Here is a 27,877-nt window from a genome sequence, read left to right as displayed (position 1 = left end):
ATTTCTAGCTGTGATTGTGCCACCTTAAGCAGGCTTTTGTAGTAAGACATTGGTGGGATTTTTCAGGTGACAGCGTTGCCTAAAACAGGTTGGTTTTTTTAGCAAGTCAGAAGCTGTGTTTCCATCCAAAAGTGATTTGAATCATTGGGAAATGTGCATTAAAAGAAATACGAATCCTGTGTGTTTCCATTAAATGTACGGACTTTGGTGAAAACTATGAACTTGCGCGAGTTTTCGCAGAACCGGAAACAAAACAAGTCTCGCATTCTTCTTCTTCTACGTTTTCTGGCGGTTGGCAACCAGCTTGTAAATGCATTACCGCCTTCCCGACCCACAGTGTGGATATCACCATGGAGAGAGGTGCGCTACGTCAGACTTAATTTGAACATAACTGTTTCCATCCCCCGTTTTGCGAATCAACACTTTTTTGAATTAACCAAAACCCGGCTAAAGCAAGCGTATTTTAGTTTGTGCGAATCAGGGGATTTTAATTTGAATTTTGGCGTTTCCATCATAACTTTCCGATCTAATACTTCTAGATGCACATCTAAACAGGCTGATGGAAACATGGCTAGTGACTGCTTTTCTAGCAGAAAATATGCCACCTAACACAGATGTTTTTTAGTGAGTCATTGACTGCATTTCCAGCTGTGATTGTGCCACCTAAAGTGAGCGTTTTTTGTAAAACATTGGTGGCACTTTTCATGTGACAGTGTTACCTAAAACAGGTGTTGTTTTAGTGAGTCATTGGCTGCTTTTCCAGCAGTGATTGTGCCACCAAAAGTGGGCGTGCTGTAGCAAGACATGAGCAGCATTTCTAGCTGTGATCGTGCCACCAAGTCAAGATATTTTAAGCCCAAACATCATCTTTTTATCACCATAACCAACTGATTTTTGTGCCTAAACCGAACCGCACATTAACCACACAGTGCCAGCATTTATTGTGACTATTGATGTGTTTATTAATTACATGTTTGTCCTTGTTATGTTGAAACTCAGATGATCAGCTGCAGGGATGGGGGAGGATGTTTCATACAAGTGGTGTCTTAAGCTGAAAATAAAAAGTCATATTTAAGTTTGTAAGTATATAAGTGTCTTTATGAAAAAATAAAAAGCCTGAAAGTCACAGAAGAGTGTCAGTTCTTCCTCCTCCTCTTGCTCCTCCTCCTTCGTCTCTGATGTGAAACTGTAAATAGAAACACTTTAAAAGGTTCTGATCAGCAGCAGCAGTTGTTGTCGGGCCTCCGGAGAACCACAGTTTTACAAACATCCTGCCCATGTAAGGGGAACTTTGCAGGGCCTGGGGGTCCCACCTCGAGCCCGGCTCGTCCCCACAGACCTTGTCTTGATTCAGTCCATCATCACGTCTCCTCTCTGCAGCCCAGACAGCTGCTCTATTTAAACTGTTGCTCCCAAATCATCAGCCTGACTCACTGCAGCAGCAGATCAGAGACGCAGCAGCCGACATGGTAGGTGCTCACATCCTTTATTTCTCATGTTTTATTTCGATATTAAAGATACAATAAGAGAGAGCTGCAAGTTTAATTTTAACTTACAGAATCAACTAAAGGTGAAGGAGGTGAAAGATTTATTTTGCACCTATTAAAGTGAATTCTGTGGACAAAGAAAAGGAACTGCTGTTTGCCCAAAGATGGTTTTATTAAAGGGACCCCACGCTGTGTCTCTCCACTCTCAAAAAAAAATGACCAACAAGTTTGTTTTTCTTCCACTTAAAAATCTAAGTTCCTCTGTGGCCTCATCGGAAAGGTCAAAATTAATACAATTTTGATAGTGAGTGTTTTAGGTGTCTCAAAAGCCCCTTTTCCACCGCAGGAACTTTTATCGATTACCCGGAATTTTGAAAAACCTCAGCGCGTTTCCACCAACATTACCCGCGTAAAAAACTTTCCCTCAACCTCAAATTTACCCTGAAAAAGTACCTAGTAGGAGGGTAGGACTTTTCAGATTACCTGGAATTCTTGAGGGGCGGGGCTGTGTGCTGAAGACTGTGATTGGTGGAACACACACGCAGCGTTATGCACTTCCTGGCACGGGCAGCCGCTGAAAACTTTATTTCTACAAGCTTCACTTCGTTTGTGTTTTGATGAAGGATGGGTACCGAAACCCAGTACTAAATTAGCCCCCGGGCTAAATTATTAACCCTTAGCGAGTAAGAAGCCAATACTTGTAAACATGTAGACAGTGATATTCAATATGCTCCGCCCACAGTCTCTCATCCACTGTCACTGACGTTATGTCTTACAAAGGACAGCACGCTAGTTCGGCTTGTTCCTAATAAGCTCAAATGACAGCTGTCTGTATGTAGACTAACTTAGTTTGACACTTATCTTAAAATACTTTCAAACTGAGCTGCTGGCTGAGACGAACAGCCCCAACTCTCTACACCAGCATGTTACCAGCCAATAAGCTCGCAGAGCCAAATACAGGAGACACGCCGAATCAGCCACGTCATCACGCTAATTTAAATAAATTTTCTGCAAATGCAAACCACACAGATTACCAGTAATTCTTTTACCCAGGTAAACAAATTCCTGGTAATCAAAGTTCCTGGAAATGTTGGTTGGAACAGGGGCTAAATACATTTTGCTGCTGCCCCTGCAGCAGTACATTGCTTAGCTTCTATGTCGGTACTCCTGTCTGCTTCTCCAAACTGGGGGCAAACCGACCGCCATCTACTCCCTTGTTTTATAAAGAACAGCAGTAGATTTAGATAATTTCACTCTAACATAGTTCATGATTTATAATCGCTCCCAAAAATGTTGTTTCATATACTCTTTCAATTTCACCACCATTCAAATTCAGTATTTCACATTCAGGCCTAACACCACAGAACACCATTCATTTAGTGAGAACTCATTAACAGCAAACCATTTCAACATGATCAGTTCTCTTTCTCCTGTTTTTAGTAACTCCTTCATGTCGTCTCCTGAACAAAAGAAATTGTTTTATCAGCAAATGTTTCAAATTTCAACAGATTAAATTAAATATAATTTAAATAAAGTGTAAATAACTTAGGTCCCAATACCGAACCTTGTGGAACACCACACGTCACTCTTCAAACATGTGATTCAGTGTTTTTTTACATACTGAAGCCTTTTATTTAAATAACTTCTTGTATATGAGCCGACTTTGTCATCCGTACCATAACTGTGTTTCCTGCCAGATTGTGCCCCCCAAAAAATGGGTATTTAAAGCCCAAACATGATTTTTTTTTTTTTTAACCATAATCAAGCGGTTTTTGTGCCAAAACCTAACAGCAGTGTTGTTGAAACATAAAGAACGTCATTAGATGATCATAAAAACTTGAGATGTGTTTGTTTCAGTGGCAGGTTATATTATTATAAGAGGTATTCTTCATGATCTTACAGATGTTTCTTTTCTGCCCATCAGGCTGCTCTTTGTCACTAAAACGTTCTTACAGAGTGGACCTATTGTGTTTCAAGACTGGTTTTGCTGCAGGCAGAAATTAGAAGTCTGTAGATGCATTAAACAATAAACAATAACAAATTTTCAGTGTTGCTTATTTGGTCCTAAATATTTAATGATATAGATAATATTTAAGATTTTAAACCATGTGTTGATAGTTACTAGTTTAATTCACAGAAAACTATCAGAAAAAGTTCCTCAAATCCTTCAGCTTTACTCCTCTTCCTTCGACCTGCAGTAAAATAAATCCTCTCTGTCTTTGAGTTTACAGTAATGTAATGTCTGTATAATTTTTTTAGGCGAGCAGAAAGACAAAGAAGAAGGAAGGCGGAGCCAAAAGAGCTCAAAGAGCCTCGTCCAACGTTTTCTCCATGTTTGAACAAACTCAGATTCAAGAGTTCAAAGAGGTAAAATCATCACCTTCACCAGAGACTCATTTAAAGGTTTCATCTCATAGTTTCATGTGTTCATCTTCTTAATTCAGGCATTCACTCTCATCGACCAGAACCGGGATGGATTCATCGATAAGGAGGATCTCAAGGACACTTACGCCTCTTTGGGTTAGTAGCTCAGATAATAAATGTTGAATCGTCCAGACATCACGTGTTTGTGACGTCGATGACGTGTGCGTGCCGTTTCAGGTAAACTCAACGTGAAGGACAACGAACTGGAGGACATGTTGAAAGAAGCAACTGGTCCCATCAACTTCACCATGTTCCTCAATCTGTTTGGAGAAAAGCTGCATGGTGAGAACCAGTTTCACTCTGAGACCAGCTGCATTGTGGGAAGTGTAGAAACCCCTAGAAGAGATTTGTGTTTATTTTTGCTAACAAATAGTGACTGTACACTGTATAAAATAATACACGTAGCTACCGTAATATCACCCATTCGTTTATGGGGTCCAATTTAAAGGCAAGTTTGGCATTTTGGCGGGTGCCATCTTGGATCTTTGGAGCCAGAAGTGACCATATTTGGATGAGAGAGTGGAGACACTTTTGCTAGCTGCTAGCTTGGTTAGTACAGTGGATTTACAGCTATGGTTAACAATGCTAATGCTAATGCTAAAAAAACCAAACATTCACAGCAGCTTTCACCATTATTGGCTCCTTTGTTTTATACTGATAAAAGTCACATTACACATGATGTATTGATACTGAACCATCATCTAAACATATTCATATTTGCTAACATTTTGTATTTAACTTGGCTAAAGTTTCCACCTGTTTCCAGTCTTTATGGTAAGCTAAGCTAACCAGCTGCTACCTGTAGCTTGATACTAACTGTACAGACATAAAACTCAAACATTTACACCAGTTTTACACTTGAGGGCTCTTTTTTAAATTGTGAAAAAGTTAGTAAAGACCCTTCAAAAATCTTATATTCTTTGCTGTGTCTAGACATTAAATATTGATACTGAAATCCCATGATTTTTTCATATTAGTTATCATTTTGTATTTAATTCAGCTAAAGTTTCCACCTGTTTCCAGTTCTTACACTAAGCTAAAATGTGGTTGACTTTCATCTCATTTTAAACTCATTATTGTGTCTGTGGTTTGTGTGTGCAGGTACAGACCCTGAAGAAACTATTTTAAACGCTTTCAAACTGTTCGATCCCAATGACCGAGGCTTCGTCCACAGAGATGAGTGAGTTCTGTCTTTACAGATTTACAAACATGACTGTTATTGTTCAGATGAATTAAATTCTTCTGTTTGTTTTTCTGCAGATTACAGAAACTACTCATGACACAAGCCGACAGGTTTACATCTGAGGAGGTAAAGAATAACAAAGTTTACTTAAGTATAATAAATTCATGCTGAATGACGGCTAATAACACTCCCTTAACGAGTTCTTAAAGTTAAAAAATCTAGCAAGTAAAACAATCTAACAGTTTCCGGTTTTAAAACAACTAGAAATTTGTAGAATACCTTACGTAATATGAGAAGTTTGTTTGGATTAACCCCCCTTGACTTTGTCTTTTGCCTTCCTTGTTTCTTGGCCAATCAGTGATTTCTCTCACCTGCACGCTCCGCAAGGTTCTGACGCCAGTTCAACATGCTGAATCAGCCATGAAAAGCTAGTAAAAATAATGTAAACACGTTTAAAATGCACAGAGCAACCTGAAGGACCACAGCTCCACCTAGTGGAAGAGTTAGGCCACTGCTGACTGAGCCAAAAATCTCAGAACCATAGTTACAATAATAACTTGTGTTTGAACCACAGTTACATTAATAACTTGTGTGTGAACCATAGTTACATTAGTAACTTGTGTTTGAACCACAGTTACAATAATAACTTGTGTTTGAACCACAGTTACAACAATAACTTGTGTTTGAACCACAGTTACAATAATAACTTGTGTTTGAACCACAGTTACAACAATAACTTGTGTTTGAACCACAGTTACATTAATAACTTGTGTTTGAACCACAGTTACATTAATAACTTGTGTTTGAACCACAGTTACATTAATAACTTGTGTGTTGCCACAGGTGAAGCAGATGTTTCAGTCGTCAAACATCGACGCTGCAGGAAACCTGGACTACAAGTCTCTGTGTTACATCATCACACACGGAGAGGAGCAGGAGGAGTAATAAAATCTGAAGAATTAAAGATCAATGTTTGGTTTTGTTTGGGTTCAAATAAAGTCGAAAAATTAACAGAAAACCTCGTCATGAAATTATTGACTCACTGATTATTGTTCTGTTCACTCCCTCATGACACAGAGAGGCTTTCTGGATTATAATCTGAGTTTAGAGAGTTTTTATGGTTCTTTAATGAAGGTTTTGTAGTTTTTCAGCCTCTGTGGACGGACGAGTTTAGACAGAAGCTGTGTCAACACTTTTATTTACCAGAAAAAACTTTATTGCACAGCACACAGTTTTCATTATCAATAAAAAACTCCAGCATCATGTGAAAAAACTTTGTCAGAGAGAAACGAAATAGCACCAGATTCATTTACAGTGAGCAGCTGTCACACCTGACAGGTGACAGTCTGTGTGTAGTTCACCTGACAGGTGACAGTCTGTGTGTAGTTCACCTGACAGGTGACAGTCTGTGAGTCACACCTGAGGTCAGACGCAGGCGGCAGCTCGAGCGTCAGTGAGGATGAAGAAGGCCAGAGAGAAGGGAGGAAGCTGCAGATGTTCAGACGGAGGAAGACGAGTTCCTTTAATGTCAGGAAGAGTTTTATCGTCCACCATCTTTAACACGACTCCATTCAGCTTCACTGACCTGCAGAAAAACGACAAACAGTTTATTGTACTACATATACTACACACTAGGTGTACTACATACCACACGTGCTACACAGTACATGAGTAACTAACAACATTTACTCAAGCACTGTACTCTGTTATAACTTTGAGGTACTTGTACTATACTCAAGTACAGCCACTTTCCGTTGCTTTATACTTCTGTAGTAGTTACCCTGACTTATACATTAAACATGCTGCAGTATTTCGGACCTTCACAGGTGTGTCCGGGTGTGATGGAGTCGTGTGAAGCTCTGCAGAGGTTACGTGAGGTCATCATGAACTTATCAGAATAATAAAGTTGTAAAGTTAGAGCAGAGCAGCGAGGAAAATGTTTCTTATCTTAACGATACTAAAATGTGTGAACAGATTATCTTGTGTAGATAAAGATCAGATAAACCTGCAGCAACCTTGAAGGCTCCAAAATTTAAAGCAGCCATTTTGGTTAAAGCTGGAGGAGCAGGTGAAGGTGGAGCTGTGCGCCCCTCAGGTAGAGACATCCTGACACACTGGATCCTACATTTCCCATCAGTCTGTATGTTGTGTGTTTTTCTGGCCTGAGAGTGTGTTGAGATCCTTTCACATTAAAAGTCAGAGATAAAACGTGACTCTTCACATGACTCGGGCAGCGAGCGATAAATGGTGGTATTGAGAGGCACCTGGAGTAGAGCCCCTCCTCCCCCGGCTGCTCAGACTGCAGAACAAAAGCGTCCACTGTGCGAGAGGAGACGGAGGCAGGAACAGAGATCCTGGCCGGCTTCTTACTCAGGTTCATAGAAATCAGCGTGACTGCTCCGCCTGTGTAACTGCAGAGAGACACAGCCGTCACTACACCAGGTCAGAGGCAGACCAAGGCAACGTACGACAGCAGCAGTACCTCTTCTTGTTCGCACAGTGCAGATACAGACGAACTCTTTTACTCCGAGAAAAGTTGGAAAATTCAATTCTTAAAACCTCTGGACCGACGAGTCTCTTGTAGAGAAGTGACAACCAATAATCCTGGAAGGAATCAGAGGTCAGAGGTCACACAGTGATGAAGAGTTCAGATTAGTGACTTAAAGCAGCATCATTTAGATCTTTTTGCCCTCTGTGCGGGGGCAGAAACCAGCTGTAAACATCTGAAATATCACCAGGCTAACAGCAGCCAAACTTGACCTTTGACCACCAAAATCTAATCAGTTCATCCTTTAATCCAAGTGGACATTTGTGCCAAATTTGAGAAAATTTCCTAAAAGCATTCTTGACATATCACGTTAACAAGAATGAGACAAATGAGGCCACAGTGACCTTTGTACACCAAAATATAATCAGTTCATCTTTGAGTCAAGTGGACGTTTTTGCTAAATTTGAGGAAATTCCCTCAAGGTGTTCTTGAGATATAGTGTTAACGAGCATGAGACACATGCAGGGTCGCAGTGACCTTGACCTTTGACCAAAATATTCCCTCAAGGTGTTCTTGAGATATCAAATTTATAAGAAAGAGATGGATGCAAGGTCACAGTGACGTTGACCTTTGACCACCATATTATAATTAGTTCATCGTTGAGACAAGTGGACGTTTTTGCCAAATTTGAGGAAATTCCCTCAAGGTGTTCTTGAGATATAGTGTTAACGAGCATGAGATGGACGCAGGGTCACAGTGGTCCCATGACCACCAAAATCTAATCAGTTCATCTCTTAATCCACGGGGATGTTTGTGCCAAATTTGAAGAAAATCTCAAGGCTGTCATGAGAATAGGATGGATGGACGGACAACCTGAAAACAGAATGAAATGGCTGTTGCTTGCGCGGGGCATAAAAATAATGTAGTGGACAAAATAAATCTAAATGATACAGGTGACAGTGAAATGACTCGGTTCATTTAAGAGTGTCTGAATTATGACATCATTGGACAGACGTTGGAGTTGCATCTCTATCTGTACAGACACTGAAGTGGTGAAAAGTAGCTGATGAACGTGGACTCAACACAAAATTCTTTTTTAGATTAAAAACATCTGGTGTCAAACTACATACTCAGTGTGAAGACATACAGACAGTAATAAATGATTAAAGACGTCTCACAGGAAGAGGATCCAGATTCTCGTCTATCAGGTGATAACTCCCAGAACCAATGAGCACCTGCCGCATCACAACATCCAGCCCCAGTCTGGCTGCAAGGCCCAGTTTATCCAGCCACCTACAGACAGCACATCCACACAACACTCAAACATGTGTTAACAAGACTGAAACACGTGTGACTGAAATTAAAATGTGCTAATGATACTGAAACTGGTTAATAACACTGAAATGAGCTAATGATGCCAAAACATGTGCTAATAACGCTAACATGTACTAATAATGCTAAAACTTTTTACAGTAATAACGCCAAAACGTGCTGTAACACTGAAACATATGCTAATAACGCATAAATGTGCTAATAATGCCGAAACCTGCTAACAATGCTAAAACCTATGCTAATAAAGCCAAAACGTACTAATTATCCTGAATCGTGCTGTGGTAATAAATGTGCTGGTAACACCAAAACATGCGCTAACAATGCCAAAATGTGCTTATAATGCCAACCCATGTGCTAATAACGCATAAATGTGCTAACTATGCCAAGACATGTACTGTAATGCTGAAACTTGCTAATAATGCCAAACGTGCTAGTAAGACCATAATGTGCTAATACCACATAAACATGCTAATAAGACTAGCTCATGTTTTGGCATTATTATCAGGTATGGAATTAATTTGAGGACGCTCCGGTTCAACATGAGGCCAAACTTTTCTATTGATGTGAGTTTTTGAGCAATGATGAAGGAAAAACTGTCTCCTGCAACAGACGGCAAGGCTTGTTGTTTGTAGTCACAACTACTTCCAGAAAAGTTACGGGCCAGTTGAGTGGAATGAGGAGTCAACAGTCGAGGACGGTATAAAACGATCAATACAACGGGTTTTTACAACAAATAGAAATCACCACAACCACGAGAGGTCCTTCAGTCAGACCTGCGCACAAAACATTAGGCTGATTGGTCCAGTAGTATTCTTACCTGGGTCCAGACTTATGAGTCATTTTGAGGACCATTAAAGATCTTCTCCTTCACTACTTTGAACACACGTGTCTTGTTGTTAGTGAGCAGCTTTAAGGTTTGTCATGAGACCAGGGCTGCTGGGTAATCAGTTAACTCAATAAACTAACATGTCGTACTCCTGAGAGACACGACCCTCCTGTTAAACACAATCCAGCTCTTATGCTCATGTTTCTGCACTCGCTCTTCATCACTGTTCACGGGCATGTCTTCCCCTCAGTTTATTACAGAGTTAATATAAATAATAATCTCACAGCTGCAGGGTGAAGTACATTACAGCGTTGTATACTATAAGTGTTTAGATGATTTAATTACTTATCACTGAAGACTAAAAAGCTAGAATTACTGCCTCGTGGTTGTGTCTCTGCGAACCAGCCAAGCTGCAGTTTATATCCATGTCAGTGAAGTTGACCTTTGACCACCAAATTCAGTTCATCCTCAACTCAAAGTGGATGTGTGAGCCATATATTTGAGGGATTGACATATTACATTCACAAGAGTAAGACAGACAAAACAGGTCATAGTGACCTTGACCTATGACCACCAAAATCTGATCCTGATTGTTGAGTCCAAGTGGACGTTTGTGCCAAATTTGAGGTATTAAGATATTACGCTCACGAGAATGAGACGAACACAAGGCCACAGTGACTGTGAACTTTGACTTTCTAAGTCGATTCATTTCAGTGTTGACTCCAAGTGGATGTTTGTGCCAAATTTAAAGGAGTTCCTTTAAGGCGTTCTTGAGATACTGCTTTCACAAGAATAAAGGGGATGACGTTCATAGTGACCTTGATATCTAACCATGAAAAACTAATCAGTTCATTGCTGAGTCCACGGGAACCTTTGTGCCAAATTTGAGAGATTGAGATATTACGTTCATGAGAATACCGGGGACACAAGGTCACAGTGACATTTGACCGCTGAATTCTAATAATTTCAATGCTGAGTCCAAGTGGATGTTCGTGCCAAATTTGAGGCATTGACATATTGTATTCACGAGAATTAGACGGATGTAAGATTGCAATGATCTTGACCTTTGACCATCAAAGTCTAATCAGTTCATTGTTGAGTCCAAGTGGACATTTGTGCCAAATTTGAAGGAATTCCCTAAATGCAATCTTGAGATATGGCGTTCACGAGAATGAAACGCACATAAGGTCACAGTGACCTTGACCTTTGACCTCCGAAGTCTAATCATTTCGATGTTGAGTCCAAGTGGATGTTTGTGCTTAATCTGAAGAAATTCGCGTGAGACCAGCGAAAGCATGTGAACACACATGAAGGCGGTGCCCAGAGAGGCAGTCAGAGCTACAGGCTACAATGAGGCTAAAAACAGAGTTCAAATGAGGTTTTTCCAAACAACTTTTTATGTCGGGGCTTCAGGACACTTGGATCACTACGGACGAGCAGTATGGAGATATTTTGTGGTTTCAATGATGTGTTTTTGGACGTTTGAATCTGGGGCGCCGTCAGCCTCCATTAGGTGGAGTTGTGTTGCTACCTCCTCTCCCCTTGGATCTCTGCAAGTGATGTGAGGACTCTAAAACTTCACCTGAGCCTCCCTCGGCATATGGGTGAGTAGATAATGGCTGAATTTACATTTTTGGGTGCACTATCCCTTTAAGGCGTTCTTTAGATATTGCGTTCATGACAATGGGACGGACAAACAAACTCACCAGCGTGAGGCAGAACTAAAGAAAACAGCAAATATGTTGACCTCAGAGCCAGTGATTGTTTTTTTGCCAAAAAGTGACTTAAATGATTAAATGATTTATTCTGTATGAACTGATAACTGATAAATGGGGTGGGTAACATTTGTGTCTTTCCAGTCTCTTTGACTCGACGGCCTTGACTTGTATCAACTCACATGAATCCTGCGACAAATGTGTCCGACAGTCCTGGGGCTCCTCCTCCATACGCCGAGCTCGTCTCTCCGAGCCACACCGGTTTCCCCGGAGACAGACGCTTCACTTTCTGAACCAAGAGAGAAAACACAAATTCACGTTAACGTGTGGACGTCAGACACAGAGCAGTCTGACGCATGTTATCACCTTCAGCACTTCACTGGTCTTTAACGCCAGAGAGTCCAGAACTTCTGGATCCAGGAAGTCCTCCAGAGACGTGTCTCTGCCGTTCACATAATAACTACGAGACAGGAGAGGGTGAATGAATGAATGAACAATTGAATGAATGGCTCATGTATAAACCCAACAGCATGTGACAGCATAAACCAACCTCCCATAAATACAAACAGCCTATTTTTCCATTCTTTAGATATAAAAGTAGAAACATGACAAACATCACATAAAGGTCTCAGTTAAAGCTTCTGATCAAATCTTAAATCTGGAGCCTGAACTTAGGGATAATAAAATTACTCTTGTTTTTCACTTTGTTCAGTTCACATTATACAGTCAGTCTGTAGTTACGGGAACAACCACAAATCGTCTCATCCTTTTAACGCCGAGGGGGAAAACCAGTAGCGTTCCTAGCACATTAAGTTAGTGTTTGTCTAAATGGAGTCTGGTGGGTTTGGCGATGGTGATTTCAGGGCTGTTGCAGCAGTGATAGATTGTGTAGCCACTGGCACACATCACGGCTGTAGGGTAGTGATATAATGGTTAGTAAAATAAATCCTATATAGTAGATGTAACAGTGTGTCGTATGTGAGGTTAAAAACTTTCCCAGCTTTTACAGGCTGAAGGAGAGGACTGTTCTCCCTCCCTCGCTGACTCTGCCCTCACCACGCCCATATTTATCGTCTCTCTTCAACAAACATATAGGAAACAATTTACCAGGAGTGGAAGTACACAGAGTCTCTGCTGTGGTGTGTAGGGATGTGTACTTTATGAGTAACACACTGAAGTGTACACACAGAGTCACAGGTACAAAGGTCCGGTCTGTACATATGCTCGGTCTGAGGTTATTTAAATGACGCTGAACTCACTGGTGCCAGGTGCAGGCGTCCACCGCCTCGGCTCCGCTCTGCAGGAACCTGCAACACATGAAGGAGTGAATCAGTCTTTACTCACAGCACACACAACAAACAGCATCACGCCCGTCACGTTAAACAGCTCACATGTGACTGTGTGATTTAATTATGAAACAAAATCAGACACAAGTTCAGTTTAACAGATGTCAGTGAAAACATGGATGCTTCACACACCTGTGAAGCAGGTATAAGATGATTTAATTACTTATCACTGAAGACTAAAAAGCTAGAATTACTGCCTCGTGGTTGTGTCTCTGCGGACCAGCCAAGCTGCAGTTTATATCCATGTCAGTGAAGTTGACCTTTGACCACCAAATTCAGTTCATCCTCAACTCAAAGTGGATGTGTGAGCCATATATTTGAGGGACTGACATATTACATTCACAGGAATAAGACAGACAAAAGGTCATAGTGACCTTGACCTATGACCACCAAAATCTGATCCTGATTGTTGAGTCCAAGTGGACGTTTGTGCCAAATTTGAGGTATTAAGATATTACGCTCATGAGAATGAGACGGACACAAGGCCACAGTGACCTTGACCTTTGACTATCCAAGTCTAATCATTTCAGTGTTGACTCCAAGTGGATGTTTGTGCCAAATTTGAAGAAATTCCTTTAGGGTATTCTTGAGATATTGCATTCATGAGAATGAGATGGATGCAAGGTCATAGAGACCTTAACCTTTGACAATCAAAATCTAATAGGATCATTGTTGAGTCCAGGTGAACATTTGTGCCAAATTTGAAAATAAATCTCTAAATGCATTCTTGAGATATCGCATTTTTGAGAACGAGACCAACAAATAGACAACCTGAAAACATGATGCCTTCGGCCACAGCTATCACTGGTGTGGTGCCAGGTGAGCTACCGGTAGATGCACACTTCTTCTGCGCAGTAATACGGTTGGTGGGCGTAGTTCAGTAGAAAGAAAATAGTTACAGCTACATGAAAATATGGTAATAGAATTATTCTCAACAAATTTTTGACTTAAGTAAAATACTGTATATCATTGATGTAAAGATCTGTAAAGTTTTTAATTCCACAGTTTTTCCAATTTTAAAAATTAATTCAAGAATTTTTGTTGGGGGTGTTTCAAATTTATTTATTTATTTATTTTTTTTTTTTTCATTTTTATTTCAATGTCTGTAATTGAAGTGAATGTGGCGTTCTATTATAATAAGGAAACATTTAGTACAACTGATAAGAATTCGTGCTGACAGTGTGATGCTGCGACCTCTCACCCCTCCAATATGTCCGTCCGGTGATCTCGAGGCTGACCGACGTCCGGGCCAAACAGTCTGGCGTCCTGGTAAAATTTGGACTCTGACATCATCTCTCTGAGGCGAGTGAAATCCTGTCCCAGCTGAAATCCGTCCACTCTGATCCCGGCCTTCTTCTCATAGCTGTTTGGCTCTGAAGACAAAAGACGACTTCATCTTCAGTTTCACTTTGACTGTTTCAAAAACCACCTCCGTTTGTTTCAAATAAAACAGTAACCGTTTCCCAGGCAGATTAAAGGGCATGACATCACTTCCCGTGTGCACAGTCAGGTGATAAAAGGTCTCGAACCACATGAAAACAATTAGTGGAAGTCAAACCTCAGATAAGAGACCGCAGAGTTTCAGTATGACTGAAACGTCACTGCCGTTATGAACAGAAAGCAGAAGAAAGAAGTTCATAAACCTCACAACAAACTGCCCCCCCGAACATCCATCAGATATAAAGACAAGCTGCACATCGTCACAGTGGAGACACTACAACAAGACTTTGACATTTCTGCTTTAAAAATGACAATTATCAAACATTCAACAGCTGATTTCCTGTAAGAGCTGATCATTCAGCTCAGTTGTTCACAGTCCACAGAAAGTGATTTGTGTGAGGTCGACAGTGAGTAGCATTTTCTTTTCTACTGTACAAACGATGATGATTTAGGAGAGCTAATGTTCCATGAAACGGCCGGACTAAATCTCTACATCTTCTGGAGCTCAGATAAGTTAAAACTAAAATTTATTTTGCTGTTTAAGTTTACTTACTTTGTCTCAAAAGCCTGGAAAATGAGGTGTGAATGATTGTTTAGCAATTTTTATTTTAGTACTTCATAAATGTTTCTGTGACTGATCTCTGGATTCTGTTCTGCTCGGTGCTGCACTGTGTTGACACAATTGCCAGAATTAATGTTGGCTCTGTACGTTTCTGCAAACCACAGATACGTCAAATTTGTACGTGATTATGTAGCGGATACGTTGAAACTTTATGTTTCATAAACGCTGTGGTTAACATGTAGTTAGGCTTAGGCACAAAATAACCTTAGCTATGGTTGGGAGAAGATCATGTTTTGGCTTAAAATACCCAGTTTAGGGGCACAGTCCCAGCAGGAAAAACAGCAATGTCTCCGTAAAAACACAACCACTTTTTGTTGTTCTATCCTTGCAGCAACGCAGTGATGCACCACTATCTGGCAGGAGAAGAAGCGATGTCTCAATTTTTTAAAAAAACAACAACATGCCATTATCCAAGTAGGAAACACAGCCATCTCTCAGTTTAAAAAAAAAGCCAATATCCGGGCAGGAAATGCAGCCATATCTCGGTAAAAAAATAAATAAATAAATAAAATAAATGGCAAATGATGTCTCAAAAAGCAGCAATGTCTCGACAAAACAACTACTTCTGGTGCCACTGTCCCAGCAGGACAAATCATGTCTCAGTAATGAAACAACCACTTTTGGGTTTAACCCGGCAGAAAAAGGAACGATGTCTTGATAAAAAATAAATAAATAAAAACACCCATATCTGGACAACTGGTAGCAAGAAAGTTGCTGAAAACACAGCGACAAGTCACTAAAGAACCAGTTTAGTTGTTTGCTGGTGTTGATCAGTGGTCTGCAGTTTGGCAGGCAACTCTCCTACAGGTCCCACCACCCACCATCTCCTCCACCTCCTGATGACAGTCAGCTCATACACTACGTCACTTTAGAAACATTGAAATAAAACATACAGCTTATTTGACGTTATGGTGCTTTGTCTTGTGGGCAGAATCACATGCCTGATACAAAAATAAAAACTTCATTAACTTATATAAAACCTACGTATTGTCGGCCTCAGTCTGTTAGCGTACCGTTGCCCAGCTCCCAGGACATCCTGTACTGTCTGGATTCACAGTACTGCAGCAGCAAGTAGGCATTGCTGCTGTTCCAGGTGTTGTCAGATGTTCTGAGCAGAGCGTTCAGCCCAAAGATCAGATCCATCCCCGAGCAGCTGGTGAAGGCATGCAGCAGGTCAACAGTGTACTCTGTGACAGGAGGAAACAAACTCAACAAACAAAATGAGCAAAGTAACTTCCTCCTTGGCAGAGTTAATAATGTTAATACAGTTAACTGGCTTGTTTATGAGCCTGACACCAACAGAGGAAAGAGAAATGTACAGCAGTGTAGAGTAAGAGTATATATTATGTTGCCTTTTAATGTTGCCAAACAGGAGCACAGAAATTAAAAAGCAGTGGTCCAAGCATTGAGCCTTGTGGAATCCCTATACATGTTTTTGTTCCAACAGATTATGAAAGTCTGACACACAGAAACTCATGTCCATTTAAAATATTTCTTATTAAATGTTTTGTCTAATTGTGCTTATATTGTAATATTTTTGATGAGAACCCCCTTGAAAATAAGATGGTGCATCTCAGGGGATCTGATAAAGCAGGTAAATTTGTACCTGTGAACTTCAATCTTCTAAACTTCCTCTGCAGATCTTCTCTCATCAGGACCACTTGTTGTTGAGTCCACTCCTTCTTCAGCCTCTCCTCCAGCCACGAGGGCAGCTCCAGTTTATCACAGGGTTGCTCTAATGACCACAAACGACAAGAGGAAACAGAAGCGTAAAGTTGTGTATCATCTGCATAGAATAACAGGATCTACTGTGTTTCATTAAAATGTTGCCAAACAGGAGCATGTAAAATTAAAAAGATACTGAAACTCCTGTGTGGGAGAAAAGAAATGAAACTTCCTCTATCATTATCATATCCAACTCCATGTTTTAAAATCAGTAACCCATGCGACGTTACCTGCAGCGAAAGCTGAGTCCTGATGTAACCTCTGAGGAGTGAACACCATGAAGTCTTGTCTGGTCCCCCCAAATCTCAGAAAAGCTGGAGTTAATGCTTTTGCCAACGTCCTGACCTTCGGAGAGCTGGAGAATAAAAAACAACAACATTATTTTTTATGTGAGAAAACCTTAAAAGAATGCTTCAGCCACAAAATGACCATTTGAATATCAATCAGTTACAGTTACTCCAAACTTTGTTTTTCTCGCATGCCTACACAGTAAACAAATCACCGCACCACTAACGTCCACTATCATATCAGTGTTTGTTTTTGTCACTGACAGGCTCAGATTGTTATTCTAAGTGTCTGACAACATTATGAAAGGATCCCTACAGAGATAGAGCTTTGTATTAAAGAGTCAGATCCTTTTTGTTTAACCAGAAACAGCCCTGAAATCACCGTCACCAAACCCACCAGACTCCATTTAAATAAACAGTCATGTTAGTGTGTATAGAGGCAGCATGATGTCACATCTAACTGGTGAATTAAGGGTTAATTTCAACCAAACCAGAGCTGGTGATTGTTGGAACATTGGAAAGATGATCCTTGGATCGGGTATCGGCACCAATCATGTTATTTTTATAAAATCGGAATCGGTAAGATTGGAGGAATCAAGACAACAAAAATGGCCAGGTTTTTCATCTATGTCGGTCATTGTTGCCTCCGCTTTCCGACGTATAAAGATATAGGCCTGTTTGCTGAAGACAAGAAGAAGATATTGAATTTGTTTACATTTTGTGCTGCTGAACCACTGATAAGCTTTTTGGATACTATTTAAATAAAAAACAAACCTTATGGGACAACTTGGATGCATTCTTTTTTTTTGTCTTTCTTAATGGTTTGCAAAGTATCGGATCGGACTCAGTATCGGACTTGGTTTCAAAATAAAGGCCTCGATATCAGATCGGATGCAAAAACAATGTGATCGGGACATCCCCACTGCCATCACTGGGCCATTGACAAAAACAACCTGGTCCAGCATTGGCCTGAACACGGCACACCACAAGCAATAAACGGGGCTGCTTCCTGTTGCCCAACTCAGCTGACACTCAACGGGCAAAACAAACTGGCCTAATTCCGGCTGCCAACACTGCCATCGCTGGACTGTTGTCAATAATGATCTGGCCCAAACTCGGCATACCAGAAGAAATAAACCAGGCCGCATACGGTTGCCAGACTCGGCTGAGACTTGGCATGAATGATGCCCCGGAATTGTGCCAGTTGTTTTGGGCATAATTCCAGCAGCTGACAATGCCAACACTGAGCTGAAGACAAAAATGACCTGGCCAAGCATCGGCCCAAACTCAGCACGCCGTAAGAATTAAGGCCCAATCTCAATACCCCCCCTTGCCCACTACCCCTTGGCCCTCGAAATGAAGCAATGAGGGGTAGGGGTAGAAATCTTTCCCTAGGAATTGGGACACCACTCACTATGTCACCGCGTCGGTTACGTTCACGCATACGTAACTATTGTAAACAGGAAGCTGCGAGCCATCTACATTTCCAACCAGCATCTACAATGGAGTCTCTGGTTGAGCTCATCCTACCGATCGCATTAGCATTATTCATCATGCTTCGTTTGATAAACAACAGACGACAGGGGACTTCTGCTAGCTAACTAGCTAAGCAGCTAACATTACGAGGCAGCATAGTTATACTAGCTGGTGTGTTATTGTAAAAATCCAACAATTTTGCAGAACAGGACAGATGACAGACGCCAAGCAACCTGACGATGGTAAAGTTAGCTATGTATGAACTTTTTTCCCGTCTCTTGCACCGTGGTAGCCATGGCAACATCTACCCCTCGCTGGCAAGTCAGCATCTGAGACCCCACGCTCCGAAGGGCTAGTTTCATACCCACTACCCCTCGTTATGCCCCCTACCCCTACACGCAAAAAGGAATTGGGACACCACTACCCCTCGCGGGAACACGCAAATGTAGGGCTAAGGGGGGGTATTGGGACGGGCCCTAAGTCCCGACCACGTCTGGTTGCCCGGCTCAGCTGAGACTCGACATGAATGACGCCCCAGAATTGGGCAAAATAAACAGGCACAGATTTTTGGCCGACACTGGTTTATCTCACATAAACTTTACAGTTTAACAGAAAACAATTAAAAACATAAGAACTTTATTATTACATTTTATTTTACTTCACGCTAATAAAAACACTTGAATTAGTTTCTTTAGCTGCTGAAAAACAAAACCAACAATTCTATACTGACTCGTTTTTAAATCTAAATGTTAACTTTACGTCGTAGTAAGTCCCGTCCATGTGCCTCAGTGTTCTCTGACTGAAGTTGGAGATAATGGTTCATCTGACTGATAATCTGCTGCTTTGCATTGTTTAATGTTTCTTTAATCTGGGAGGAAAGCTCTTTATAAGAACTGTAATCCAATCAGCGCATTACTCCCCTGAGCTGATATTAATATTAATGATGATAATAATAATAATAGGTGATGGTGACACAGAGGGATGAGTCTGAGGACTTTGCAGGATTTAAGCGGATTTGAGGGAAGTTAGAGACAGATCAGAGACACATTAACACAAACTGGATCTGAAGCTTAAAACCACTCAAACATCTGTTTCAGGAAAAGATTCATGCAGCGGCTGGACACACAGAGACACAGAGAGAGAGACACACACAGAGAGACACAGAGACAGAGAGACAGAGAGAGACACAGAGACAGAGAGACAGAGACACACAGAGAGACAGAGAGAGACACACACACAGAGACAGAGAGAGACACAGAGAGAGACACAGAGAGACACAGAGACACACAGAGAGACACAGAGAGACAGACACAGAGAGACAGAGACACACAGAGAGACACAGAGAGACACACAGAGAGACACAGAGAGACAGACACAGAGAGACAGAGACACACAGAGAGACAGAGACACACAGAGAGACACAGAGAGACAGACACAGAGAGACAGAGACACACAGAGAGACACAGAGAGACAGAGACACAGAGAGACAGAGACACACAGAGAGACACAGAGAGACAGACACAGAGAGACAGAGACACACAGAGAGACACACAGAGAGACACAGAGAGACAGACAGAGAGACAGAGACAGACAGAGACACACAGAGACACAGAGACACACAGAGACAGACAGAGAGACAGAGACAGACAGAGACACACAGAGACACAGAGACACACAGAGACACACAGTGAGACACACAGTGAGACACACAGTGATACACAGACACAGACACAGACACAGAGACACACAGAGACAGACAGACACACAGAGACAGACAGAGAGACAGAGACAGACACAGAGACAGACAGAGAGACAAACACAGAGACACAGAGACACACGGAGACAGACAGAGAGACAAACACAGGGACACAGAGACACACGGAGACAGACAGACACAGAGACACACAGGAACAGACAGAGACACACAGGGACAGACAGAGAGACACACAGAGACACAGAGACACACAGAGACAGACATAGAGAGACAGAGAGACACAGAGACACAGAGAGAGACATAGAGACACACAGAGACAGACAGACACACAGAGACAGACAGAGAGACAGAGACAGACAGAGACACACAGAGACAGACAGAGACACACAGAGACAGAGACAGAGACAGACAGAGACACACAGTGAGACACACAGTGATACACACAGTGAGACACACAGAGAGACACAGACACAGACACAGAGACACACAGAGACACACAGACACACAGAGACAGACAGAGAGACAAACACAGAGACACACAGAGACAGACAGAGAGACAGAGACAGACAGAGACACACAGAGACAGACAGAGACACACAGAGACAGAGACACACAGAGACACACAGTGATACACACAGAGAGACACACAGTGAGACACACAGTGAGACACACAGAGACAGACAGAGACACACAGAGACAGACAGAGACACAGTGAGACACACAGTGAGACACACAGAGACAGACAGAGACACACAGAGACAGACACAGAGACACACAGTGAGATACACAGTGAGACACACAGTGACACACAGAGACACACAGAGAGACACACAGTGAGACACACAGTGAGACACACAGAGACACACAGAGACACACAGAGAGACACACAGTGAGACACACAGAGACAGACACAGAGACACACAGTGAGACACACAGTGAGACACACAGTGATACACACAGTGATACACACAGAGAGACACACAGTGATACACACAGTGAGACACACAGAGAGACACACAGTGATACACACAGTGATACACACAGTGATACACACACAGAGACACACAGAGAGACACACAGAGACACACAGAGAGACACACAGTGAGACACATAGTGATACACACAGAGAGACACACAGTGAGACACACAGAGAGACACACAGAGACACACAGTGAGACACACAGAGACACACAGTGAGACACACAGTGAGACACACAGTGATACACACAGAAACACACAGTGAGACACACAGAGACACACAGTGAGACACACAGAGACACACAGAGAGACACACAGTGAGACACACAGAGACACACAGTGAGACACACAGAGACACACAGTGATACACACAGAGACACACAGAGAGACACACAGTGATACACACAGAGACACACAGAGAGACACACAGTGATACACACAGAGACACACAGTGAGACACACAGTGATACACACAGAGACACACAGTAAGACACACAGTGAGACACACAGAAACACACAGTGAGACACACAGAGACACACAGTGATACACACAGAGACACACAGAGAGACACACAGTGATACACACAGAGACACACAGTGAGACACACAGTGATACACACAGAGACACACAGTGAGACACACAGTGATACACACAGAAACACACAGTGAGACACACAGTGAGACACACAGAGACACACAGAGAGACACACAGAGAGACACACAGTGAGACACACAGAGACACACAGTGAGACACACAGTGAGACACACAGAAACACACAGTGAGACACACAGAGAGACACACAGTGATACACACAGTGAGACACACAGTGAGACACACAGAGACACACAGTGAGACACACAGTGAGACACACAGAAACACACAGTGAGACACACAGTGATACACACAGAGACACACAGAGAGACACACAGTGAGACACACAGTGAGACACACAGAGACACACAGAGACACACAGTGAGACACACAGTGAGACACACAGAAACACACAGTGAGACACACAGAGACACACAGTGAGACACACAGTGAGACACACAGAGACACACAGTGAGACACACAGTGAGACACACAGTGAGACACACAGAGACACACAGTGAGACACACAGTGAGACACACAGAAACACACAGTGAGACACACAGTGAGACACACAGAGACACACAGAGACACACAGTGAGACACACAGTGAGACACACAGAGACACACAGTGAGACACACAGTGAGACACACAGAGAGACACACAGTGAGACACACAGAGACACACAGAGAGACACACAGTGAGACACACAGAGACACACAGTGAGACACACAGTGAGACACACAGAAACACACAGTGAGACACACAGAGACACACAGTGAGACACACAGTGAGACACACAGTGAGACACACAGAGACACACAGTGAGACACACAGTGAGACACACAGAAACACACAGTGAGACACACAGAGAGACACACAGTGATACACACAGTGAGACACACAGTGAGACACACAGTGAGACACACAGAGACACACAGTGAGACACACAGAGAGACACACAGTGAGACACACAGTGAGACACACAGAGAGACACACAGTGAGACACACAGAGAGACACACAGTGATACACACAGTGAGACACACAGAGAGACACACAGTGATACACACAGTGAGACACACAGTGAGACACACAGAGACACACAGTGAGACACACAGTGAGACACACAGTGAGACACACAGAAACACACAGTGAGACACACAGTGATACACACAGAGACACACAGAGAGACACACAGTGAGACACACAGTGAGACACACAGAGACACACAGAGACACACAGTGAGACACACAGAAACACACAGTGAGACACACAGAGAGACACACAGTGATACACACAGTGAGACACACAGAGACACACAGTGAGACACACAGAAACACACAGTGAGACACACAGAGAGACACACAGTGATACACACAGTGAGACACACAGAGAGACACACAGTGATACACACAGTGAGACACACAGAGAGACACACAGTGATACACACAGTGAGACACACAGTGAGACACACAGTGAGACACACAGAGACACACAGTGAGACACACAGTGAGACACACAGTGAGACACACAGAAACACACAGTGAGACACACAGTGATACACACAGAGACACACAGAGAGACACACAGTGAGACACACAGTGAGACACACAGAGACACACAGAGAGACACACAGAGACACACAGTGAGACACACAGTGAGACACACAGAAACACACAGTGAGACACACAGAGACACACAGTGAGACACACAGAGAGACACACAGAGACACACAGTGAGACACACAGTGAGACACACAGAAACACACAGTGAGACACACAGAGACACACAGTGAGACACACAGAAACACACAGTGAGACACACAGAGACACACAGAGACACACAGTGAGACACACAGTGAGACACACAGTGAGACACACAGTGAGACACACAGAAACACACAGTGAGACACACAGAGACACACAGTGAGACACACAGAAACACACAGTGAGACACACAGAGACACACAGAGACACACAGTGAGACACACAGTGAGACACACAGAAACACACAGTGAGACACACAGAGAGACACACAGTGAGACACACAGTGAGACACACAGTGATACACACAGTGAGACACACAGTGAGACACACAGTGAGACACACAGAGAGACACACAGAGACACACAGTGAGACACACAGTGAGACACACAGAAACACACAGTGAGACACACAGAGACACACAGTGAGACACACAGAAACACACAGTGAGACACACAGAGACACACAGAGACACACAGTGAGACACACAGTGAGACACACAGAAACACACAGTGAGACACACAGAGAGACACACAGTGAGACACACAGTGAGACACACAGTGATACACACAGTGAGACACACAGTGAGACACACAGTGATACACACAGAGAGACACACAGTGATACACACAGTGAGACACACAGTGAGACACACAGAGACACACAGTGAGACACACAGTGAGACACACAGTGAGACACACAGAAACACACAGTGAGACACACAGTGAGACACACAGTGATACACACAGAGACACACAGTGAGACACACAGTGAGACACACAGAGACACACAGAGAGACACACAGTGATACACACAGAGACACACAGTGAGACACACAGTGAGACACACAGAGACACACAGAGAGACACACAGTGATACACACAGAGACACACAGTGAGACACACAGTGATACACACAGAGACACACAGTGAGACACACAGTGATACACACAGAAACACACAGTGAGACACACAGTGAGACACACAGTGATACACACAGAGACACACAGAGAGACACACAGAGAGACACACAGTGAGACACACAGAGACACACAGTGAGACACACAGTGAGACACACAGAAACACACAGTGAGACACACAGAGAGACACACAGTGAGACACACAGTGAGACACACAGAGACACACAGTGAGACACACAGTGAGACACACAGAAACACACAGTGAGACACACAGTGATACACACAGAGACACACAGAGAGACACACAGTGAGACACACAGAGAGACACACAGTGAGACACACAGTGAGACACACAGAGAGACACACAGTGAGACACACAGTGAGACACACAGAGACACACAGTGAGACACACAGAGACACACAGTGAGACACACAGAGAGACACACAGTGAGACACACAGTGAGACACACAGAGACACACAGTGAGACACACAGAGACACACAGTGAGACACACACAGAGACACACAGTGAGACACACAGTGAGACACACAGAGACACACAGTGAGACACACAGAGACACACAGTGAGACACACAGAGACACACAGTGAGACACACAGTGAGACACACAGAGACACACAGTGAGACACACAGTGAGACACACAGAAACACACAGTGAGACACACAGAGACACACAGTGAGACACACAGTGAGACACACAGAGACACACAGTGAGACACACAGTGAGACACACAGAGACACACAGTGAGACACACAGTGAGACACACAGAAACACACAGTGAGACACACAGTGAGACACACAGAGACACACAGAGAGACACACAGTGAGACACACAGTGAGACACACAGAGACACACAGTGAGACACACAGTGAGACACACAGAGAGACACACAGTGAGACACACAGAGAGACACACAGTGAGACACACAGAGACACACAGTGAGACACACAGAGACACACAGTGAGACACACAGTGAGACACACAGTGAGACACACAGAGAGACACACAGTGAGACACACAGAGAGACACACAGTGAGACACACAGTGAGACACACAGAGAGACACACAGTGAGACACACAGTGAGACACACAGAGAGACACACAGTGAGACACACAGTGAGACACTGACCTTAAGAGGAACATGAACTTCTCCTCTGCAGCCAGGCTCGCATCGATGGTGACGGACAGAAAGCGCGGCTCCACCCGGCGGATCACCGCCGACAGATCCAGCTTCACGGCGGCTGAAGAAGAGTTCCAGCTCGGGTCCGGGAGGTGGACCCCCGGTACGGTCCGGTAGCAGAGGAGAGCCAGGAGCAGCAGCATCGGCATCCCGACACACTCCATCATGAAGTGACACTGAAGCCCCCACACATGCTCCACACTTCCTGCACCGCCCCCTCGCGTTTACAGCCGGAGATCACTGAGCTTCCTGTCGCGCGGGACGGTCCTGCACAGACCTGCAGGGACAGAAGGACTCACACGGAATGATGATCTGGGTGGAGTCCACACCCATCACAGGAATTAAGATTCAACAAGCAGCTGGCTGCAGGGGCGTCACTTTGGTTTGAGAGGAGGGAGGGCACAACAAGGAGAGAGCCCCCCGGAGCGAGTTTTGTGGATTAAAAAACTACACTGGACTGTTTGTCAGCATGAGGTCAGTAAGTACTGTCTGTGTTTTCGTTCTAAAGTGGCCATTTCCTTTAAATGCTTTTTCTTTATTTCTGACAGCTATCTGGGGGATTATTTCATGGGGACGTCTTTTTATTTCATTTTACTGTAGTGACAGGCTGTACAGGCAGCCTAATGTCTACTTTAGCTACCACACTATATCAGTCAGCAGCCCCGGGCTGTTATTGCTTAAATCACTGAACTCAGCAGGTTTATATTTGGGACAGGCCTTTAACTCCTCTCACACAACACTGTGCACACATTATTTAGCTGAACCAGTATATCGTAAAAAATTAGGCTTTGAATACCATCTCACTAGCCATGTTTCCATCAGCCTGTTTAGATGCGCATCGAGAAGTATCGCATCGGAAAGTTATGATGGAAACGCCAAAATTCAAATTAAAATCCCCTGATTCGCACAAACTAAAATACGCTTGCTTTAGCCGGGTTTTGGTTGATTCGAAAAAAATGTTGATTCGCAAAACGGGGGATGGAAACACTTATGTTCGAATTAAGTCTGACGTAGCGCACCTCTCTCCATGGTGATATCCACACTGTGGGTCGGGAAGGCGGTAATGCATTTACAAGCTGGTTGCCAACCGCCAGAAAACGTAGAAGAAGAAGAATGCGAGACTTGTTTTGTTTCCGGTTCTGCGGAAAACTCGCGAGTTCATAGTTTTCACCAAAGTCCGTACATTTAATGGAAACACACAGGATTCGTATTTCTTTTAATGCACATTTCCCAAGGATTCAAAACACTTTTGGATGGAAACACAGCTGGTGATGTGTTATGATTTACACTTGTTTCATGGCACATGTACTGACACAACACCACTTTATTAACGCCGGGAGCACAACCTATTTTTCCTGTTTCAACAGAGCGTTTCCCCAACGTACTCCCCACCCCCACCTGGCCAGATGCAGGCTGTTATGGTCCGGCTCTAAGACCATCACAAATAAGGAAACACATGGGGAGTTCCATAAAAATAAGTAATTTATTTTAACAAAAATTCAAGAATAAACAATATAACCATGACCCTCTACCACTGTGCCAAATTTCACATGGATTGACCAAGTCAGTGAGGAGAAAAACCTGGAACACACACACACACACACACACACACACACACACACACACACACACACAGAGTTTTGGTCATTATATAGTAAGATGCACATAATTTAGGCCACATTTTAGTTTAAGTGATTGGCTGTCACATACAGTCAGATGATTTTCTTCTTTGGAGGGTGAAAACGAAAACAACATATTTTAGTAATGATGTGGTGTTACGGTGGCCCTGTGGGGACATGTAGGAGTCTGCCTGCGGCCTGCTGTGAGTTCACTGCTGGACAAAACATTTTGTTACACAACACTGCTGAGTTTGTTTGTGACTTTCAGCTAACTTCAACTTTACACACAGAGCAGAGCAAATACAGTCATCTATCTATCTGTCTATCTATCATCAGAGTTTCAGAGTCACAGAGATGCATGCGGGACAGGACTGTTTCATATTTAGTAACTGCTGAAGGCCGTGCAGTGTCATTTCCTGATGTTCTGTATAAAAGCCTGTTTGCGTGACGTGTGTGATACAGAAAGGAATTCATGAATAAGAAGTCTCAAATAAAATGTTTAAACATGACGGAAAGTTTTATTCATTTAGTCACAGCAGTGTTATTTCATTCTCACTGGAAAACTTGTTTCTGTTTGTGATGAATCAAAAAATACACGTAAAGTCACCTATTTGTGTAAACCTAATGTACGTAACTTGTTACAAGCTAATGTACTTAACGTATGCATCTTAACTTGTCTTAAGCTAACATGCGTAACATAACCTGTCTGCACAAAACCTATGTATTTCTACTTGTCTTGA

The 27,877-nt window shown here is 42.9% G+C and overlaps 2 protein-coding genes across 2 annotated transcripts; one reads left to right on the top strand and one right to left on the bottom strand.

Annotated features, from left to right (window-relative positions):
- The first annotated feature begins 1,175 nt into the window (after positions 1-1,175).
- LOC125906017 (myosin light chain 5-like) lies at positions 1,176-6,189 on the top strand. Its single transcript, XM_049604380.1, has 7 exons — positions 1,176-1,469; positions 3,747-3,854; positions 3,932-4,007; positions 4,089-4,193; positions 5,013-5,091; positions 5,172-5,220; positions 5,938-6,189. Exons 1-7 carry the CDS (start codon positions 1,467-1,469, stop codon positions 6,037-6,039), a joined length of 522 nt encoding a protein of 173 aa, XP_049460337.1. The 5' UTR covers positions 1,176-1,466; the 3' UTR covers positions 6,040-6,189.
- Positions 6,190-6,434: 245 nt separating this feature from the next.
- hpse (heparanase) lies at positions 6,435-26,089 on the bottom strand. Its single transcript, XM_049604379.1, has 12 exons — positions 25,468-26,089; positions 16,819-16,943; positions 16,470-16,598; positions 15,877-16,050; positions 14,003-14,174; positions 12,715-12,762; positions 11,822-11,915; positions 11,638-11,744; positions 8,761-8,875; positions 7,577-7,698; positions 7,359-7,505; positions 6,435-6,679 (listed from the first exon to the last, which is right to left on the bottom strand). The coding sequence occupies exons 1-12, from the start codon at positions 25,683-25,685 to the stop codon at positions 6,520-6,522; spliced, it is 1,611 nt and encodes a 536-aa protein (XP_049460336.1). The 5' UTR covers positions 25,686-26,089; the 3' UTR covers positions 6,435-6,519.
- Between the last annotated feature and the right edge of the window lie 1,788 nt (positions 26,090-27,877).

Source organism: Epinephelus fuscoguttatus, linkage group LG18, assembly GCF_011397635.1.
Source record: "Epinephelus fuscoguttatus linkage group LG18, E.fuscoguttatus.final_Chr_v1".
Taxonomy (NCBI): Eukaryota; Metazoa; Chordata; class Actinopteri; order Perciformes; family Serranidae; genus Epinephelus; species Epinephelus fuscoguttatus.
The sequence above is the reverse complement of the archived record's forward strand: the minus strand, read 5'-3'. Positions and strand labels throughout refer to the sequence as shown.